The 1,679-nt window shown below is 39.3% G+C and overlaps 1 protein-coding gene across 1 annotated transcript; it reads left to right on the plus strand.

Annotated features, from left to right (window-relative positions):
* Window positions 1-251: 251 nt before the first annotated feature.
* LOC109177784 (F-box/kelch-repeat protein At3g23880-like) lies at window positions 252-1,424 on the plus strand. Its single transcript, XM_019327242.1, has one exon. It carries the CDS (start codon window positions 252-254, stop codon window positions 1,422-1,424), a length of 1,173 nt encoding a protein of 390 aa, XP_019182787.1.
* Window positions 1,425-1,679: the final 255 nt, after the last annotated feature.

Raw genomic sequence — 1,679 nt, forward strand, 5'->3', positions numbered from 1 at the left:
ATAAAAAGAAATTCAATTAAAATATCTATAATATGAGAATACAAACAAATCGTTTATTTAATTCCTAATCTCAGACAAACTCAACATACAACCGCCTATTGACTTGTTTATTTCCTAATCTCAGACAAACTCAACAACCGCCTATATAATACATCCCATAAAAAGCAAATTAAATCTAATATGCGGCAGCCACTCCTTTCATCTCTCCTAGCTTCTCAATTCACCATATACATACATTGATATATACATCCATGTACGTACACATTGATATCATTCGCCTCATACTTTTGAAGTTGAAGGTAGAAGCTCTCATCCGATGTCAATGCGTATGCAAAGAATGGCGTTCCATAATACAAGACCCCGATTTCAAGCTCTCCTACCCCGGGCCAAGGCGGGTGCTGGCGGCGGCATCGGGCGGTACCTTAACATTTACATCCATAACCACCAGTAGTCTCCACACCAAAACCCTATTCCATGTCAGTGAGAACCGCTCCTCCCTTGACACGTTTCCCCCGATATATCGTTGGTTGTCTGGTGTTTGGTGTTCGTGCAACGGGTTGGTGCTTTTCTCGGTGGGAAAACATATTTTGTTGTGGAACCCCTCCACTCGCTGCTGCACAAAAGTGCTTGAGCTTCCACATCTGAGCAACACGTTCCCTGACGATGTTGTCTCGGGGCTATGTTACCTCTCGTCCACGGGAGATTACAAGGCTGTTCTGTTATTTCGGTTTGGCGGTAATCGCACTGCTATGGTTGCGAGCCTCAAGAACAAAGAGTGGCGAAAAGTGCCGTTTCCTTACGACCCATACTCCGCTAGAGACGGGGTTAACTTTCACGACACACTCCATTGGAGGGTAAATGGTTCTAGGAATATCGCTTTCCCGTGGAGATGTAAAAAGGTCATTTATTTCCAGGCCGAGAGCGATGAATTCAAAGAGCTTCCCACCCCTGAACTGCACGGATGGAAAAGTGCAATTCTTGGCCTGGGAATCATGGACGGGTGTCTCTGCATGGTTCATGAGGGGGAAGAAAGAGGGGAGAAAAAAGTGTTGGTTATGAAGGAATATGGAGTGAAGAAATCGTGGGTTTGTCAGTTTGTCATCTCTGCATCTGCCTTTGCCTCTGAACTATTCAGTTTTGAGCATAGTTACATCACATTATACTCTTCCAAATGCAACACCAAAGTGCTGATATGCAACTGTTTCTGTTTCTATGGTTCCTGGGAAATATTAGTTTATGATGTGAAGAATAACAAAACTGACAATTATTTCTCACAAGAATCAGAACATCCTCATGCAGCTGCTATATGTTCCTATGTTCAAAGTTTTGTTTCGCCACATGAATTTATTTGGAGAGATGATCAGCACAAACTCACGGAGAATGATAGTGTGTTGAGATTTATTTTAGAAAGGTTTAATATATGATAAAATCATATTTTGTTATTTTAAGGTTTTATACACTTTTTTTTTTTTTTACGCTTTTTTGTCATACGTAAAAATCAAACAATTTTTATTTTTGAGTTTATAATTTCTTCTCAAAAAATCAATGCAAATATACAATTTACACCAATACCAGGCAAAATGTTTGATTAATCAACAACTTCTAGCCATTAATTAAGTTCAACCAAATTAAACTTCATAATATATACCACATAATTAAGATCTTTATTACACAAATAA

This window comes from Ipomoea nil, unplaced genomic scaffold, assembly GCF_001879475.1.
Source record: "Ipomoea nil cultivar Tokyo-kokei standard unplaced genomic scaffold, Asagao_1.1 scaffold0176, whole genome shotgun sequence".
Lineage (NCBI taxonomy): Eukaryota > Viridiplantae > Streptophyta > Magnoliopsida > Solanales > Convolvulaceae > Ipomoea > Ipomoea nil.